The sequence below is a fragment of the Eriocheir sinensis genome, chromosome 60, assembly GCF_024679095.1.
Source record: "Eriocheir sinensis breed Jianghai 21 chromosome 60, ASM2467909v1, whole genome shotgun sequence".
Taxonomy (NCBI): Eukaryota; Metazoa; Arthropoda; class Malacostraca; order Decapoda; family Varunidae; genus Eriocheir; species Eriocheir sinensis.
In genome coordinates this window covers 10,164,413-10,180,119 of record NC_066568.1, presented here as the reverse complement: position 1 = coordinate 10,180,119, position 15,707 = coordinate 10,164,413, and the positions used below count along the sequence as shown (strand labels likewise).

At 41.1% G+C, this 15,707-nt stretch overlaps 2 protein-coding genes across 3 annotated transcripts in view; both read left to right on the top strand.

Annotated features, from left to right (window-relative positions):
• The first annotated feature begins 2,191 nt into the window (after positions 1-2,191).
• Positions 2,192-9,873, top strand: LOC126985946 (glycerol-3-phosphate phosphatase-like). Of its 2 annotated transcripts, none has more exons than XM_050841543.1 (6): positions 2,192-2,450; positions 3,729-3,889; positions 4,609-4,746; positions 5,345-5,558; positions 5,799-5,940; positions 6,302-9,873. In XM_050841543.1, exons 1-6 carry the CDS (start codon positions 2,366-2,368, stop codon positions 6,498-6,500), a joined length of 939 nt encoding a protein of 312 aa, XP_050697500.1. In that variant the 5' UTR covers positions 2,192-2,365; the 3' UTR covers positions 6,501-9,873. The 2 variants fall into 2 exon arrangements, with proteins under 2 accessions (XP_050697500.1, XP_050697501.1); XM_050841544.1 differs by lacking the exon at positions 2,192-2,450 and adding an exon at positions 2,570-2,716.
• A 788-nt stretch (positions 9,874-10,661) lies between these two features.
• The window catches only part of LOC126985944 (uncharacterized), a 68,166-nt gene continuing 63,120 nt past the window's right edge, over positions 10,662-15,707 (top strand). Inside the window, exon 1 of the mRNA XM_050841541.1 lies at positions 10,662-10,791. The gene's annotated coding sequence lies outside the window, so the exon portion shown is untranslated. The remainder of the gene's footprint in view (positions 10,792-15,707) is intronic.

The following is a 15,707-nucleotide window of genomic DNA, read 5'->3' as shown; positions in this document are numbered from 1 at the left end:
AATCAAGACAAGGAGAGGGTATTCGCCGGCTGCCTGGTTACTGAACCCGCGACCAACGTGACGGGAGAGCCACTCCTTAAGGCGGCTTAATTTACACCTGGCAATTCCTAGTCGGCAATACAGGCAGAAGTAGTAGTAGTCGGTCTGGAGTTTTGCCTTTGTAACGGCACTCCCTGATGTGATTGATTGATTGATAGTTTATTGTTGCAGGTAAACAACAAGGGAGAAGGGAGGAACATGCCATCCCTACCCCCAGGCAGGACAGAGTGAGATTATACAAATATTAATACATGTGAAGGAAGAAGGGAAATTAAAAGAAACAATGGATACAGGAAGCACAAAGCACAAGGGGAGTGTGAGGGGCGGACAATAACAACAATATAATGTGGGGGGACGGAACATTGCAGAAGCACTAGAGAATGAATACAGAGATAGAGTAATACTAGTCTAAAGTCCAAAGTAAAATAAGAGCTGTGTCTACTGTCTGGGTCTATTGTTTTCCTTTTTCTTTCATTCTTTTTTCTCTTATTGTCCAAAACTTGTGTACTGTTGTTTTTGTTTTTTCGGTGTGTTCATTTTCAAGCATCTTCATTATTTCATCACCTTCACTGGTTCATGAACAGCCATATCCTTCGTCTGTCTATATTTCCACATGCCTACTATGACTTAATTAATTGACCTCTTCTATACACTTTTTCTGGGGGTGTTAGTAGTAGTAGTAGCCACAGTGTAGCAGCAGTAGCATATTAGCGGGCTTTTTTTTTCCTTTTTTTTTTCTTCTTCCCTAGATCGAGCTGCTTAAGACACATAAGGAGTTGTTGGAAGACTGGCAATAGCTACAGACTGGCGTTTCATTTTTTTATTTTTTTTATGCTATGCTTATGGTTATTTCTGCGTCCTCGAATCTGTCTTGTCATTGGCTAGGAAAGAGAGTGAAGGACGAAGGTTTACCGACTCAAGTGGCTGGATGATTGTCACACTTGCGAGCAATTTCCTGTTAATTCAGTGTGGTGCTTTACGTTGCTACTAACAGTTGCCACCATATCGTTAGTTTTTATATATATTGCTAGACCACGCTAGTAGAGCAACTGCACTAGATCATTACGTACTATATATATATAATTTCTAGACCAAAGTTACCATTCCTAGACCATTGCAATAATTACCATTGCCAGCCCAGCAGTATCTTTGCTATAGCCAGACCAAAGTTACCATTTATTGTCTGTAAAGCCGAATAAAATAACATAAGGAAACGTAGTTCATAGTCCAATACCAACTGTGGATTATACAATATTTTATCGATTGTCACGCGTCAAGCTTTCATCACGCGTCCTTGTACGTGTCACCTTGGCCGGCATGCCCTCACAATGACACTTGCTCGGAGAGACGAGTGTGGAGCTACTACTACTACCACTATTACTACTACTACTACTACTGCTGCTGCTGCTGCGCTACTACTATTACTTCTACTTAGCCTACTATTATTGCTACTACTGCCACTGTTGAATAAGAGATGAATAGTACACTGCTATTGATTAGGAGATAAAATAATATTAATTACAAAGAAAAATCAGGTGCTGCAATTGATTTAGCAGTGATTTCATGCAAGAATTAGATGTTTTGCACGAGGAGAACCTTGCTACGAACATTTATTTTCCTACGTTTACCAATAAATAAAACAAAACAACGAGGATGATCAATTACATTTTCATTTATTATTAATTGTTACAAGTCCCAGAGAAACACAGGGAATTTTTGATACTTGAAAGAGTAGTTCAAGCTTCGAATCACATATATGTACTGCCTGGGGGTTGGGATGGCATGTTCCTCGAGCCCTTCTTTGCTGTTCACCTGCAACAATAAACTATCAATCAATCAATCAAGCTTTGTGGGGTCGGAGACGTAGTCGGTGGTGGCAGCTGGTAAGGATGAATAGGACCCATTAGAGAAAAAAAATATAATCCAAAATATATCTTTTTAGTTTCATGGTGCTACCTACACATGTATTAATAGTTGTATAATCACACTCTGTCCTGCCTGGGGGTTGGGATGGCATGTTCCTCCCTTCTCCCTTGTTGTTTACCTGCAACAATAAACTATCAATCAATCAATCAATCACCTCCACGGCCCCGTTGGAGAGGCGGATCTTGACAGCCACGACGTGCAAAAAAATAAACAAAACTTTCCACTTCCTCGTCCGCGGCGCGAACGCGAAAGAGGAAGAAGAAGCACTGCAGAAACCCTTGGCGAGGCACGGAAGCTTTATACAGCCCTGATAGCACCACCATGACCTCATAATCTAGCAAAAGGACACCCACCCACCCACACACACAAGGACAGCCAAGGACAGCACACGCACACAGCCATGGCTCGCGCACCGGCTCCCATCACGAAGGAAAATTTTAAGAGATTTTTAGACAGTTTCGACACCGTGCTGACGGACTGTGACGGTGAGTGGTGCTGCTGCTGGCCCTGCTGAGTGGTGTGCTTAGTAGTGTGCATGGTTGGGTGCTTGGGTCAGTGTTACGTAAGGATGACGTGTCAGGAGGGGAGAGATAAGAGGGGCGGCCCTTGAATGACACGTTGTCTTTTTTTCATTTTCTCAGACGATTGTTATTCTTTGACTTGAGTTATCTTCGTAAAAGATACAAATATAAATACTGTAAACCGGGGCGAGCCATTTTTTGACATGCCTTCATTCAAGTGACATTTACAGGTGTGTAGGATATGTTAAGCACCCCAGAATTATTCTAACTGTTCTAGTCAAGCATGTTTCTGATTGTTTTCTCTAGTTTTGATGTTGAGTGTAATACAGATCGTTCCTGCCAGAAGTTTTCCAAGGGGGGTAAATTTTATGAAATTTCAAAAACACATATTGTGCTCGTTTTCAAAACAGAAATGTGTCTCAAGAAAACAACATTCTTATTCGAAAACTATAAGGCAAAAGACAAATTCTGATACTAAAATCATCTAGCTTGTTGCAACTGGCTACGAGTTATCAACTTGTCAACTTTTTTGTCCAAAGTCACCCCAGTTTATGGTAACAGGAGACACTGAGGTGTCTTGATTCCACTTACCTGATTCCATTTATCAAGAATATTTGTAACCTAATAGCCTTAGGGACAGGCCTTCACCCTCACACTTGTGGTGGTCACATTGCACACAGGGAAGAAATTAAAAATAATTAAAAAATATAATTCCTATCATTATCAAGTTTCATCACTTATTGCTGGGATTCAAAATGCTTAGACTAAAGCTCTTAAGACTGGTGGGAGTGAAAGCTGTCTGTTCCCTAGTGGTCCTGACCTCCAGTGTTACCCTCAGCTGGTCTGGGGCGGTGGCTGGCGGTAGACACAGCAAGAGAGGCTGGAGCAATAAAAAGGAAACAGTGGTAACGGTGACACTTTAAAGAGCTCAGGGTGAAGCTCCCTGTGGGAGGGTTACAATCATATACACGTCCACCTGTTACTTATAACCCTGAGGAAAGCCTTTTAATAGGGAAAAGCTTGATAACCCTCAATATATATATATATATATATATATATATATATATATATATATATATATATATATATATATATATATATATATATATATATGTATATACAACACAGTTCCCTGATCACACCTAAAGCTACTCACACTCTGGAGGTGATCAAATGGATGAAGAGAGAGCCCCCTTCCTTTGTCCTCCATCCCATGCACCCTGACCTGCCTGCCCCACACAGGTGTGATATGGCGTGGGGACGAACTGGTCGGCCGCTCCAACCAGACCCTCAACACGCTGCAGGCGATGGGCAAGAAGGTGTTTTATGTGACCAACAACTCCACCAAGTCCCGGGACGAGTATGTGGCCAAGTGTGAACGCCTCGGCTTCAAGGCCACCAAGGTGAGTGGGTGTGGGTGGATGGGTGAGTGGCTGACTGTGTGGGTGGGTGTAGTTACCTAGCTGTAGAATACAGAGCCTGAGCTACACTCCTATGGTCCGTTATCCATATCTATATTCATCTATTTATTTCGAAAAGCTGTGTGTGTCAGTTTTTTAGTAAAGGAAGCAGCTCAAGGGCAAAAGCAAAGAAATAACAAAAGTGCCCATCAAGGACTGCTTGTATAAAAGAAAATACCTTAGAAAAGTGGCCAAAAGAGAGGTCAATTCCAGGTGGAGAGATGTTTTGATACTCCCCTTCTGGAAGAGTTTAAGTTGTAGGCAGGAGGGAACACAGACAAAGGAGGGCTGTTCCATATTTTATCAGCAAAAAGGATGAATGAATGAAGACTAGTTAACTATTGCATAAGGGATTTAGATAGTATTGAGATGAGCAAGAGCAGAGGGACAGAAAGAAAGAATGAACAGAGAAAGGAGAAAGAAGGAAGAGCCAGACAATAAGATTGGAGAGAAAAAGAAGAGAAAGAAAAAAGAATGAAGAGAAAGTAAAGAAAATGGAGAGAAAGAAAGAAGATAAAGATGCTATCCCAATTGAACACCTCATGCTAAAAATAAATAATGGTTACAGAAAATACATAGGGGCTAACATCATGTACAGCCTGGCTGCAATCACTTCTCCCTTTAGTCCTTTCCAAGTGTCCATGGCTCTGTGTGTGTTTCAGGAGTCCATTCTGAGCTCAGCATTCGTGCTGGCGCAGTACCTCAAACAGCAGGACTTCAAGAAGAGGGTGTACGTGGTGGGCACCGGCGGCATCACACAGGAGCTGGACGCTGTGGGGATCACACACTGCGGGCCACAGGTGTGTGTGTGTGTGTGTGTGTATTTATCCAGTTGTATTTACCTAGTTGTTGTTTTACAGGGTCTGGGCTTACGCTCGTGTGGTCCTGTCTCCGTATCTGTATTTGTCCAACTTTTCCTTAAAGTTTTGTACACTCTTCTCCGATACTACATCCTCACTTAGTCTGTTCCAAACCTCTATATTTCTTTGCAGGAAGCTATATTTCTTTATGTCTCTCAAGCATCTTCCCTTCCTCAATTTTTTACTGTGTCCTCTTGTGTTCCTGGTGTTTATTCCTTGTTTTAGTAGTAACTCCTCATTGTCTACTTCTTCTATTTTACCCAATAATTTATAAATTTGTATTAGGTCTCCCCTTTCTCTTCTTTGTTCCAGTGTTGGTAGGTCCATTTCCTTTAATTTTTTTTCATGTCAATCCCTCCAGTTCTGGAATATATATATATATATATATATATATATATATATATATATATATATATATATATATATATATATATATATATATATATATATATATATATATATATTATATACAAATGTAGACAGTCAGCCTCGACCCGCAACATACTCTTATGATACTTTTTCTTTCTTTCCTTCCCAGAAAGAGGTGTTTGAGAGTGGCAACATCCTTTCCCTAGCAAACACCATCAAGCTTGAGCCGGATGTTGGCGCCGTGGCGGTGGGCTTCGACCCCTTCTTCACCTTCCCCAAGATCCTGCGCGCCGCCTCCTACCTGGACCAGCCGGGGTGTCTGTTCCTCGCCACCAACACCGACGAGCGATTCCCTGTCTCCTCCAAGAACCTGGTGTTTCCTGGTGCGTGTGTGTGTGTGTGTGTGTGTGTGTGTGTGTGTGTGTGTGTGTTTATGGTATTTATTTATTCATTTATTATTCTATTATTTTCTGTGTGGGGGTGTATGTAGTAATATCAGAAGTGTAAGTGTTCCCCTTTCCTGAGTAAGATCCATTTCTCATGTGTTTCGTGTCTTGCAGATTTCTTGGATGATGGGAAGAGAATTTTATCCATCACACATAACCTTCCCCTTCTCTTGTCAGGCACCGGGTGCATGGTGCGGTGTGTGGAGACAGCTGCTGAGCGTCCACCGGTCATCATGGGCAAGCCGTCTACCAAGATGTTCACTGTCATCCAGGAGAAGAACAACCTGGACCCCAAACGCACCATCATGATAGGAGACAGGTGGGGGAGAGGAAGAGAGAGAGGAGGGAGGGAGGGAGAGACATACTGGCAGACATATATATATATATATATATATATGTATATATATATATATATATATATATATATATATATATATATATATATATATATATATATATATATATATATATATATATATATATATATATATATATATATATATATATATATATATATATATATATATATATATATATATATATATATATATATATATATATATATATATATATATATATATATATATATATATGTGCAGGGGTATAAATCTATAGAGATAGCCAGATAACCCAGACCCCCGGTGCAGCCTCAGCAGCACTGACAGTGACAACCCTTGCAGGTGCAACACAGACATCCTCTTTGGCAAGAACTGTGGCCTGCAGACCCTGGTGGTGCTGTCCGGCGTGACCTCCCAGGCTGACCTCGACACCTGGGCCGCTAGCAGTGACCCCGAGCACCACCGCCTCCTGGCTGACTACTGCCTCACCCAGCTGGACGAGCTGCTGCCCCTCCTGGAGGCCGAGACGCAGCACACCTAATGGTCCACTCACCCAGTCCTGCTGTGCTGAGGCTGGACTCACCGCAGCACACAGTCCTGCCACCACCCACCACGGCTGCTGCACACTCACTCACCAGGCTTGCTGTGGGACTCTTCACACTGAGTGCTGGCAATAAGCTTCACCTCTCAATGTAACTCTTTTTGCCAGAGAGTACACACACACACATACACACCTAGATGATGCCCCATCCCCAACACTCCCTCAGTTGATAGCCCAACTCTATTCAGGCCAATGGTGTGGACAGGTCACTTCCCTCACCTACCCCCTTAACACACTGCATCACCTGGACCAGGATACCTGGGCCAGGACACTCCTGCAGCACACTACACCTGATCCAGGTAGGTGAGTATCCCACTAAATAGCATGGCATTCGGTGTGAATGACATCACTGACTAGTGAAGGCAAGGCAAGCCACCTCTCTCATCTCCTGTGTAGCCAGTGTTGCATCTGGTGTGGACGGCCTTCATGCTGGGCTGGGGCTGGCTCTATTCATGCCCCCTGACCCCATGATGGAGACAGTCAGTGCAGCAGCTTGTCACTTGCAGCAAGCAGTCCCCAGTGGTTGTGTTAATAAACCCACTTTGGCAGATGATAGAGTATAATCAACCAAGTTATATATATGGTAAACTGTCTAGAGAGCAAGTTGTACATCTTTCATCTGTCAGTGGGGGTTTGATTCTCATCAAGATCACATCAGTGTGAATATCTCAGTTTCCCAGCAGCTGCTGCCCCTCAGGATAAAAATTCACACCAGCCACTGTTGAGGAGGTTGAGGCCAGCCGCACCGGAAGGCTCAGACACGTGCAATCACTAACACACAAGATCTCAGCCACTGTACTCAGATGTCTCATGTTATATTTTATGCCTATTTATTGACTACCTCGGTGTACTTATTTACTCTTTTAAATATTTATTGATTTTAAACTTTAACATAACAGATTAGAGCTCTTAGAACTTTTGTGGAGTGCTGCTGTGGCGGCAGACCAGGGCCTGAAACCTCATCAAGGGTAGACAGACAGTCCTTGGCTTGAAATAAAATGTTGATGAAGACTCGACTACAAAGTTTTTAACAGTAAAGGAAAGAAACCCACTAAGCTCTGCTCCTCCAAAGGCAATCCGGAGTGGCCAGAGGAGAGGTTAGCATTGCTTCCACAAAGGTGACAGATGAAACCAAACAGACTATCATCTAATACTGATACTGTTACAAATAGTACATGTCGAGTATACTCAGATTACCAAACTATATAAGACCACAGGTTTGCAATAACAAATAATAACACACACACACACACACACACACACACACACACACACACACACACACACACACACACACACACACACACACACACACACACACACACACAATGATATGGTGGACGGAGGGACCAGCTATGTGAGTTTGTTTGCAGATGATGCAAAGCTATTGAGACGAGTCAATGATGTGAAAGACTGTGAGGCATTGCAGAGGGAGCTGGACAAAATATGGGAGTGGAATGGTACATGGCAGATGGAATTCAACCTTGGGAAATGTAAAAAAATAGAGTTTGGTAGGAGATGTGAATATGATTATAAGATGGGAAGTGAGATAATATGCAGAAGAATGGAAGAAAAAGATTTGGGAGTGACTATCTCAGGGAACATGTCACCGGACAAACACATCAACAGGATAACGGGACAAACTGTGAATTTGCTGAAGAACTTAAGGACAGCATTTGTGTATTTGGACGAAGAGATGATTAAGAAAATAATAGTTACAATGATAAGGCCAAGGTTGGAGTATGCAGCAGTGGTCTGGTCTCCTCACGGAAAGAAAAACATAAGAAAGCTGGAAAGAGTACAGAGAGTGGTAACTAAATTGGTACCAGAACTTAGGGATCGGACTTGCGAGGAGAGACTCAATAGCATGGGGCTCACAACCCTGGAGAGAAAAAGAGAAAGAGGAGACCTGATAGCGGTGTACAGGGTGGCGAGCGGGGTGGAGAATCTGGACAGAGAGGACCTGTGTGTGTGGAGTGAGAGAGAAACGAGAGGATATGGAAAGAAGTTGAGGGCGACCACGTGTCGGCGAGATGTGAAAAAGTTTAGCTTCCCAAACAGAAGTATTGAGCTGTGGAATGGACTGGAGGAGGAGGTGGTTTGTGCAAGAAACATTCATGATTTTAAGGAAAAGTTGGATAAGAGAGGATATGGAGACGGGACAGCACGAGCATAGCTCTTTTCCCGTATGTCACAACTAGGTAAACACACACACACACACACACACACACACACACACACACACACACAGAAGTGTGACAAGAGGGAATAGTAAGAAATTGAAGAAGAGCGACTGTGGAAGAGACATCAAGAAATAGTTTTCCATACAGAAGCATAACTACATGGAACGGACTTGACAAGGAGACTGTGTGTGCAAAAAACGTTTCATGAATTTAAAGCCAAACTGGATAATAAGCATTATGGAGACGGGACAGCACAAGCCTAGTATGACTCTTTTCCTGTATTTCACAACTAGGTAAATACAACTAAGTAAATACACACACACACATTCTATAACACCAGAATATATAACAATGCAGGGAAGGAGATACAAGATATATTCAGAATTATTTATATTGAGTTGTATACATTTCTTTCTATCAATACTTTTCATCCATCAATCTATCTATCTATCTATCCATTTATTTATTTACTTATTCAATGCTGTAACAAGTTTCCTGAGCTCGCTTTTAAATTTTCCAGGCGCACAGCTGTCTTTCACTCCCATTGTAGTGTGTTAATGTTAAGTAGAAAGTCAGTCTTGTGTAACAGCTGTCCCCTCCCAAGAAATAGTGGTAGTAGTAGTAGCAGTAGTAGTAGTAATAAACTAGTAATAGTAGTAGTAATAGCAGTATGTGTTTTTGATTGTGGAAGAAATTTAATCTGAAGAAAACAAGTGGTAGTGTTGGTGGTTATAGTAGTAGTAGTAGTAGTAGTAGTAGTAGTAGTAGTAGTAGTAGTAGTAGTGGTAGCAGCAGCACTCATGTAAACTCTGGTGCTTTTTAAATTACCCTTGAAAAATTAACTGTAAAAATGTGATGCTTCTAAACTCCCCTATTTAGTAGCTATATTTATAAAGAAAAATTCAACTATTTATAGCCCTATTACAAGAACATAGACTCAAATATTTTTTTAGGACACCAAGTTGTGGCATAGTTTTTACTTGCTTTATATAGATTATTTTGTATCTTATAATAAAAACAAGCAATGTGATAAGCCCTTTTGTGTGACAAGAGGCTCGTTAGAGTGTTCATTGATGTGAGACTATGAGAGAAGAGTTCATTGTAGGCAAATATATATGTTATGAGTATAATGAAGGCTTTGAATTCCCTTCCAGCACTAGTAGTACAATGAAAAGGGTGATCAAAGTGACATTATGGATTCAGCACCAGTAATATGCACAATGAAAGGGGTGACCATAATGAACCCAGCACCAGTAATACAATAAGAGAGGTAACTATTATGAAGGCTGCACCCTCCCCCCCCAACCTCCAGCACCAGCAATACAATGAAAGGGTGACCATAATGAACCCAGCACCAGTAATACAATGAGAAAGGTAACTATTATGAAGACTATACCCCCCCCCCCACAGCACCAGCAATACAATGATATGTAAGTATTATGACGGTTGTGATCCCCCCATCCAGCACCAGTAATACAATGGAAGGGTGACTATAATGAGTCCAGCACCAGTAATACAATGGAAGGGTTGACTATAATGAGTCCAGCACCAGTAATACAATGGAAGGGTTGACTATAATGAGTCCAGCACCAGTAATACAATGGAAGGGTGACTATAATGAGTCCAGCACCAGTAATACAATGAAAGGGTGACTATAATCTTTCGGACCCCAGGCACACATATATATGACAAGGCATTCATAGGCGTTTATGGCATTTCCATGGGTAGTCTAATGACCCTGGTTGTAGTTTGACCCTTCTTCTGTATCATGGACGTGGAAAAATGCTCCTCGAAACCCGATTAATCTCCTTTTTGACCTTTGGAAATAGATGATTTTTCCCATTTTCAAGATCTTGCGCCACGAATGTCCGTCGCGCGAGACTTTAGATTGCTTGGTGTGTGTGTGGCTCCGTGTGTGTGTGTTTTTAGCCTTTTTTTCTGTGTTTTGTGTCTGCCGCGCCGCCACAAGGATCCACATTCCCCAGCAGTGCCTCGGGTATCCATGGACGCCCAGAGAGGAGGCCACACGATGCCCCAGGGTGGAAAAAGTGAGTATAGTACCTATTTCCATGAGACTCTGGCGGGTGGGGTAGTGGAGGCTGGGGCGTCAACTACGTACCCTGTGTCCCACCTACGTACTGCTTCCTACCAAATCCTTTCATCCATAAACTTATCTAACCTCTTTTTGAACACATTTAAACTACTGATGTAGGCTATACTACCTCCACTGGCAATGCATTCCAGAAATCTACCACCCTATGGCTAGAGAAATATTTTCGTAAATTCAACCTTCACCCTTATTTCCTAATTTTCCTATCATGACCTATACAGTCTTGTTTTCCTCCTCTAGTGTAAAGAAAGTATCCACATCTAAGTAATCGCAATCTGAAAACATTTTAATCCCTTGTGCTTTCCTTCCTACCATTGTATCTTTTTAATTTCATGGTGCTACCTACACATGTATTAATAGTTGTATAATCACACTCTGTCCTGCCTGGGGGTTGGGATGGCATGTTCCTCCCTTCTCCCTTGTTGTTTACCTGCAACAATAAACTATCAATCAATCAATCAAGCTTTGTGGGGTCGAAGACGTAGTCGGTGGTGGCAGCTGGTAAGGATGAATAGGACCCATTAGAGAAAAAAATATAATCCAAAATATATCTTTTTAGTTTCATGGTGCTACCTACACATGTATTAATAGTTGTATAATCACACTCTGTCCTGCCTGGGGGTTGGGATGGCATGTTCCTCCCTTCTCCCTTGTTGTTTACCTGCAACAATAAACTATCAATCAATCAATCAATCACCTCTCGCTGCCTCTCATATGTCAGCTATTTACTACCTTTAAATGAATTTAATCAAATAATTGGATAATCCAATAAGGGCACATAATATTAAGATTGTTTCGTTTTTACGATAATAACAAAGATTTTGTATAATTAAATACCACGACACAGCGTTGTATTCCTTGCTCGGTGGTGTTGGTGCCCTGGATATTTTACTTGTATTATTTTATTCTTATATATTTACTTGTATTTAGGCATTTCCGTTTTCTCCCAGCTCAGGTTGGTGCCCTGATATTTACCTGTATTTACTTATGTTTGGTCATTTCCAGGTGTAGTTTTATTTGGTAGTGTGACCCTTCTCCCTCGTCTTGTCTGCCCTAATGGTTACCTTTTCCCAACCCCTAAACGAACCTTGTATTGCTTTTAGACTCATTATTACTACAATATTTATCTAGTGGTAGTTAGCTTGTGCTCAGGCCAGGGACACTTAGTTGAGTGGGTTTTTTTTTTATGAATTTCTCCCTCCTCATCTCGTCTGCCCTAATGGTTACGTACCTTTTGCCAGCTCCGAAACGAGACTGGTAATGCTTAGAGATTCATTATTACTGCCATGTTTATCTAGTGGCGATGAGCTTGTGTTCAGGTCAGGGAGACTTGTATTAGGCCGAGGTGCTGGGTAGGAGGCAATGAGTCAGCATGAGCAGTAAGATGGCGTCAGGGGAGCCCATACCTACTTTTTTTAGTACACGAATTTACTTTTGTTTCTTCTATTTCATGGCTCTGCGCTGCTCCAAACACTAAACGAGGTCCATTTTTGAGGCGTGCAGTGCTTGAGAGATATGATTCTCAGTCCACCCAGCGTCATTGTACAGCCTACCGTACATGAAAAGTGCGTGTAAATCGTCAAGGGAGACCATGGACTTTTTTTTTTTTTTTTTTTTTTTTTTTTCATTGTTTGGCTCAGCGCTGCACGAGACACTTAACGACCCACATCTCTGAGGCCTTCAATGTTAGAGAAGTTTCCCAGTTCACTCAGCGTCACTGTATACATGAGAAATGAAGTAAACTGCCAGGGGAGACCATGGACAACCTGGACCGTTCGATTAACTGTTTACGATATATTCGTGAGACGTTTCGGGCTGAGCCATAGTAGGCTTTAGTGTAGCTACCTGCCAAGCTTTCCTCTGCAGCAGGCTCAGGTATACCGGATAAGCTTTCGTCTGGATTAGGCTGTGTATGAAATTTCTTAAGTTCCATAAAAGGGAAGGAGAGCGAGCCGTCAGGGACAGCCATGTGTGTGTGTGTGTGTGTGATATCCGTTTGTTTTGGTTTATTTATTTATTTTTATTTACTGTGTCTCACTTTTTTTTTTTACCGGATACATTGTCAAGCTCGCAACGCCCCGTATCGTAATTTTTAAGCCATCCCTTGTGGATACCTGCTATAGTCTATTCCTCCTGAGGTCATAACACGCCAGGAAAGTCTCTCCTCCCCGTAGTGACAGAGGAAGGGCACAGCTGATTCGATGGGGCTGGGCAAATCTGGGCCATATTCTCAAACCTTTCGGCGCCCCAGCACATACTTGACACGCCTTTTGCAGGAGTATAAGGATTTCCAGGGGTTGCTTAATGACCCCGGTGGTAGTTTGATCCCTCTTCTATGCCATGATTGTGAAAGAGCACTCATGAAAACCCGATTGATCTCCTTTTCGACCTATGGAAATAGTTGATGTGAGAGGTGGAAGCGTCTGAGAATACCGGTTTCAGGTAGTCAGGTAGGAGGGGAGAGGGCGGGACGCTTCTCCTCTGACGCATTCCCACCTTAGGCAACATAGAGTATAATAATTCATCCCTTGTGTACTTATAATTCATTCCTTGTGTACTTATAACTCATCCCTTGTGTACCTATAACTCATCCCTTGTGTACTTATAATTCATACCTTGTCTATACTTTTGGCTCGAGTGATTTCATTTGATAAGGCATTCCAGCGGTGGTCGATTTCTCTGTTGTGAAAGCTGAGTTTCCGCATACATCCGTAACACACACACACACACACACACACACACACACACACACACACACACAGGAATATAGTTGATACTCTTCATTGTAAGCAAAATTTTAATAATCTCGATACCATGTGCCTCATGTGTAATCCTTAGAGAGAGAGAGAGAGAGAGAGAGAGATTTATTATATCACTGAAAATTATGAAAAAAATACTACTTTATTTCCTATTTATTTTGGAGTGTCATAAACAGAGAGAGAGAGAGAGAGAGAGATTATTACCTACATCACCCAAAATACCGAAACACATAATTTTCTTTTTCTTTTATTTTGGAGTGCCATGAACCAAATGAAACACAAGGCAAAACAAACAGACGTGAGCGACAACGATACAATAATTATCATCCATCAGAGCTTAACACGACCATCATTAAACTGCCAAGACATACCGTACATATAAAGGTGCATGAAAACCTAGCTAGAAAATTACATAGTAGCTATTTGTATGTAGTTCCGTGGTTATTTTCATAGGCTCTTATATCTACGTAATTAAGGTTTTGTTACATCATTATAAACTATAGTCATTTACGTTATTATTTAGGTTTTTGTGTATATTTTTATGGCAATTTTCAAAGGTTTAGTTACTAGGTTTTTGTGTATATTTATATTGCAATTTTCAAAGGCTTATATCTACGTATTCAAGGTTTAGTTACACCATTACAAACTATAGTAATTTACGTTATTATTTAGGTTTTTGTGCATACTTTTATGGCAATTTTCAAAGGTTCTTATTTTTACGTACATGCATGTTAGTTACGCCCCCTCCCCACATACAACTATAGTAATATACTTACTATATATAGAATGGCATGGAAACCTACCCATAATATTACATAGCTATTTGTATGCTGTTATCGGGCAATTTTCGAAGGCTCTTATATTTACGTACTTAGTTTATTAATTGTAGCTATATCATTACAACAAACAGTCATTTACGATATTATATAGGTTATTGTGTGCTGATATATGGCAATTTTCAAAGACTCATGTTTACGTGCTTAGTTTAGCTACATCATCACAAGCTTTAGTAATTTTACGTTATTTCATAGGTATTTGTATGCTGTAGATGGCTATTTTCAAAGGTTCTTATGTATACGTACTTACATGTTAGCTACGGCACACACACACACACACACACACACACACACACACACACACACACACACACACACTCTATAGTAATTTACGCACTTATATATAGAATGGCATGGAAATCTACCCATAGTATTACATTGGGTTTTGTTTGCTATTATCTGGCCATTTTCAAAGACTCATAGATTTACGTACAATTTAGCTACATCATTACAATCTATAGTGACCTACACACTTATAGAGAGAATGGCATGGAAACCTACCCAGGGTTATGTATACGGTTACATGGCCACAGATTATCTTATATTTACCTGTATTTTAGCTACACCGGCAGAAATAATGGCATAGTGCATGGGAGCGTAGGAGGGAGCTTACATTTCCTATTCTTTTAGTTGCACTTTATGACACTGCGGAAATCTGAAGAACTAAATAAAGGGTTGCATTGAAATTCAGTTAAAATGCTGCACAAATCTTTGAATACGGTTAAATGTCTAGTTGCAAAGGATCCTGTACTAACCTTTGTTTTAGCTGTATTACTAAAAAAAGAAAACAACCACAGACACACGCTTTTTAGTAAAGGTTCATTGAGGGGCAGCATGCATGGCCTAACCAAGATTCATATATCACGGCTTCTGCTATAAATAAAATTCGCCTTCGCCACTAAACGACTGGGGCCAACCCTTAAAAAAGCCTATCGGGTCTAAGGGCCTTACATCAGAAAATCAAATTCATACCAGTAGATTTTAAGCACTCTCCATTGATGACAACGTACATTATATTAACATAGATATCACCTGAACTTACCTACGAACTATATACCTTTATGGACTTATATTAATAGTTGTGTATATATACCTACATAAATATTATTCTGATTTATTCTTACCTGTAGATTTTGGTCTCTCTCTCTCTCTCTCTCTCTCTCTCTCTCTCTCTCTCTCTCTCTCTCTCTCTCTCTCTCTCTCTCTCTCTCTCTCTCTCTCTCTCTCTCTCTCTCTCTCTCTCTCTCTCTCTCTCTCTC

Excerpts from the sequence above, each read along its gene's own strand:
- LOC126985946 (XM_050841543.1), top strand. The coding sequence starts at position 2,366 with ATGGCTCGCGCACCGGCTCCCATCACGAAGGAAAATTTTAAGAGATTT. Across the intron at positions 2,451-3,728 it reads CGTGCTGACGGACTGTGACG|GTGTGATATGGCGTGGGGAC; the intron begins GTGAGTGGTGCT and ends TGCCCCACACAG. Across the intron at positions 4,747-5,344 it reads TCACACACTGCGGGCCACAG|AAAGAGGTGTTTGAGAGTGG; the intron begins GTGTGTGTGTGT and ends TTTCCTTCCCAG.